At 40.8% G+C, this 4,318-nt stretch overlaps 1 protein-coding gene across 8 annotated transcripts in view; it reads right to left on the reverse strand.

Annotated features, from left to right (window-relative positions):
- The window catches only part of Trpm3 (transient receptor potential cation channel subfamily M member 3), a 526,011-nt gene that overhangs the window by 264,340 nt on the left and 257,353 nt on the right, over positions 1-4,318 (reverse strand). For all 8 annotated transcript variants that reach the window (XM_055613953.1, XM_055613952.1, XM_055613951.1 and 5 more), the window contains exon 4: positions 3,563-3,776. In XM_055613953.1, coding sequence (XP_055469928.1) covers positions 3,563-3,776 — 214 coding nt within the window. The remainder of the gene's footprint in view (positions 1-3,562; positions 3,777-4,318) is intronic.

The raw sequence follows: 4,318 nt of genomic DNA on the forward strand, positions 1-4,318 counted from the left end.
ACACACACACACACACACACACACACACACACACACACACACACACAATTCGGTACCAAGCTTGAAACTACTTAAATAACAAAGGCAGACATTCCAATTTAAAGCAAAAAGTTATTCTTTGAAAAGTCAGTGGATACTTACGATAATTGGACCTACTGAAAACATCCTGTGAATTTCTTTAAGTCATGTATACAAATTCTGCAGTCCATTAAATAGTAGAATCGTTCTTCATTTTCAACTTCATATGGAATAACAAGAACCCCAGAAATGCTAAAAAAAATCCTCTACAATAAAAGATCTTCTGGAGGTATCTCCATCCCTGATCTCAAGCTGTACTATAGAGCAACAGTAATAAAAACTGCGTGGTACTGGCACAGAAACAGAATGGTGGCTCAATGGAATTGGATAGAAGACCCAGAAATAAACCCACACACTTATGGACACCTGATCTTTGACAAAGATGCCAAAACCATACAATGGAAAAAAGATAGCATCTTCAACAAATGGTGCTGGTCCAACTGGATGTCTACATATAGAAAAATGCAAATAGATCCATACTTACCACCCTGCACAAAACTAAAGTCCAAATGGATCAAAGACCTCAATATAAAACCAGACACACTAAACCTGTTAGAAGAAAAAGTGGGGAAGAGCCTTGATCTCATTGGCACAGAAGACAACTTCCTAAATAGAACACCAACAGCACAGGCTCTAAGAGCAACAATCAATAAATGGGACCTCATGAAACGGAAAAGCTTCTGTAAAGCAAAGGACACTGTTGTCAGAACAAAACGAACAAAATCTGTAGGCAGTCGGCCTACAGATTGGGAAAGGAGCTTCACCAACCCTATATCTGACAGAGGACTAGTATCCAATATATATAAAGAACTCAAGAAGTTAAACAACAACAAATCAAGTAATCCAATTAAAAAATGGGTACAGAGGATTCTTTCCTCTGTACCCATTTTTTAATTGGATTAGAGGCGCAAGTACACAAAAAGGACATTTGCTCAACCATGTTTGTAGCAGCTTTATTTGTAATAGCCAGAAGCTGGAAACAACCCAGATGCCCCTCAACTGAAGAATGGATGCAGAAACTGTGGTACATCTATACAATGGAGTATTACTCAGCAATGAAAAATAAGGAAATCATGAAATTTGCAGGTAAATGGTGGGACCTGGAAAGGATCATCCTGAGTGAGTTGTCCCAGAAGCAAAAAGACACGCATGGTATATACTCACTCATTTAAACATACAAAATAGAATAAACCCACTAAAATCTGTACATCTAAACAAACTAAGCAAAAGAGAGGACCCTAACTAAAATGTTCAATCCCCATCCTGAAAGGCAAAGAGGATGGACATCAGAAGAAAAAGAAAATAGGAAACAACCTCGGAACCTGCTACAGAGGGCCTCTGAAAGCCAGAAGAAAACAGGAAACAACCTTGAAACCTGCCACAGAGGGCCTCTGAAAGCTTCTGCAATATAGACTGTCAAAGCAGATGCTGAGCCTGATGGCCAACTGATGGGCAGAGTGAATGGAATTTTATGTAAGAAGTGGGAAATAGTAAGAGCTGGAGAGGACGGGAACTCCACAAGGAGAGCAACAGAACAAGATAATTTGAACACAGGGAACTTCCCAGAGACTCATACTCCAACCAAGGACTATTCGTGGAGATAACCTAGAACCTCTGCACAGATGTAGCCCATGGCAGTTCAGTGTCCAAGTGGGTTACATAGTAATGGGAAGAGGGACTGCCTCTGACATAATCTGATTGGCCTGCTCTTTGATCACCTCCCCCTGAGGGGGGAGCAGCCTTACCAGGCCACAGTAGAGGACAATGCAGCCACTTTTGATGAGAACTGATAGACTAAGATCAGAAAGAAGGAGAAGAGAACCTCCCCTATCAGTGGACTTGGGGAGTGGCATGCATGCAAAAAGGGGAGGGAGGGTGGGATAGGGAGAGGAGGAGGGAGGGGCTTATGGGGGGATACAAAATGAATAAAGTGTAATTAATAAAAAAAAGATAAAAAATGGGTACAGAGCTAAACAGATAATTCTCAATAGAGGAATATTGAATGGCAGAGAAACACTTAAAGAAATGTTCAACGTCCTTAGTCATCAGGAAAATGCAAATCAAAAAGACCCTGAGATTTCACCTTACACCCATCAGAATGGCTAAGATGAATAACACAAGTGACAGCACATGCTGGAGAGGTTGTGGAGAAAGGGGAACCCTCCTCCACTGCTGGTGGGAATGTAAACTTACACAACCATTTTGGAATCAATCTGGCGCTATCTCAGACTATTAGGAATAGCGCTTCCTCAAGATCAGCTATACCACTCCTAGGCATATATCCAAAAAAGGGTCAAGTATATAACAAGGACAACTGCTCAACCATGTTTGTAGCAGCTTTATTTGTAATAGCCAGAAGCTGGAAACAGCCCAGATGCCCCTCAGTTGAGGAATGGATACAGAAATTGTGGTACATCTACACAATGGAATATTATTCAGTGATAAAAACAAGAAAAACATGAAATTTGCAGGTAAATGGTGGGAACTGGAAAAGATCATCCTGAGTGAGGTATCCCAGAAGCAAAAAGATGGTACATACTCAATTATAATTGTATATTAGACATATAATATAGGATAAACATGCTAAAATCTATACACCTAAAGCAGCTAATCAGGAAGGACTCTGGCTAAGATGTTCAATCCCCATTCAGAAATGCAAAGAGGATGAACATTGGAGGAGGGAGAAAACAGGGAACAGGACAGGATCCTACTACAGATGGCCTCTGAAAGGCTCTACTGATAGAGGTATCCAAGCAGAGGCTGAGACTCATAGCCAAACTTTGGGCAGAGTGCAGAGAATATTATGAAATAAGTGGGAGATAGTAAGACCTGGAGAGGACAGGAGCTCCACAAGGACAGCAACATATCCAAAAAGTCTGGGCACAGGGATCTTTTCTGAAATGGATACTCCAGCCAAGGACCACTCATGGAGATGGCCTGGAACCCCTGCACGGAGGTAGCCTATGGCAGTTCAGTGTCCAAGTGGCCTCCATAGTAATGGGGACAGGGACTGTCTATGACATGAACTGAATGGCCTGCTCTTTGATCACCTCCCCCTGATGGGGGAGCAGCCTTACCAGGCCACAGAAGAAGACAATTCAGCCACTCCTGATGAGACCTGATAGACTAGGATCAGAAGGAAGGGGAGGAGGACCTCCCTTTCCAGTGGACTGGGAGAAGTACATGGGTGGGGAAGAGGGAGAGTGGGATTGGGAGGGGAGGAGGGAGGGAGGTACAGGGGGATACAAAGTGAATAAACTGTACTTAATAAAAATAAATATAATTTAAAAAAGAAAAACATCTGTATAGTTTTCACTTAGCAAAGGAAGGATGAAAAGCAGTTAACAGAGGAGGGATGAGCAAGAGGGTGGATGTACATGAACAGAGATGAGGTGAAAAAATGGATATTTTCAATTTAAGGAAAAATTATTCTAGACACAAACAACAGTGTAGCAACTGCATTTTTCCACCCCAGTCCGATTACCTGTGTTGACCCCTCCAGTGAAGATCCATGCTCCAGTTGTCATGGCGGCTTTGATGAGCCCTTTCCCAAAGACTTGCTTGAGCTTGGGCTGGAGTTCAAAGTTCTGCAGCCCTCCATGCACAGAGATGAGAAGTTTGGGAAGCTCCAGTTGCCATTCCTTGGTCATCAGGTGTAGCAAGAGATCAGGTTTCGTATCAAATGATACTCGGACATACTAGAACAAAGATGAACAATTAAGGAGATGGGCAGGGCTGCCTGCAGATTGTTTATCTTTTGTGGCAGTTTCTTTTACCAAAAGAGGCCTCAGTTGACAAAGGGATTCCATTTTTTAAAGGTTTTATCCAAATTCTGAGTTATTGACAATTTGAAAATTATTTGATTTTTATAAAATGTCCTTTAAACACAATTTTCCTGGTAAGCTCTTCACCTAAAACAAATCATGTTGATATTTTACCATTGTTTATATTTATTGAACAACTGAAATATTTCTAATATTTTCAACATGACCAATCCCTTTAAATAAACTAGATTTAGATACGACTATATCTTTGTCTTATTGTGATCCTGTTGTGTTTTTGAGGTTCCAGAAGACTCTAAAGTTCTACATAATACAAAGAAAAACTTAAAGTCAGTCAATAGCAGGTTATACTTAACTATAAATGTATGTCAAAGAGCCTATTACCTACCTTCTTATCTACATAACATCTGTTCTATCTATCTATCTATCTATCTATCTATCTATCTATCTATCTATCT

This window comes from Psammomys obesus, unplaced genomic scaffold, assembly GCF_907164565.1.
Source record: "Psammomys obesus unplaced genomic scaffold, mPsaObe1.curated_primary_1811, whole genome shotgun sequence".
Lineage (NCBI taxonomy): Eukaryota > Metazoa > Chordata > Mammalia > Rodentia > Muridae > Psammomys > Psammomys obesus.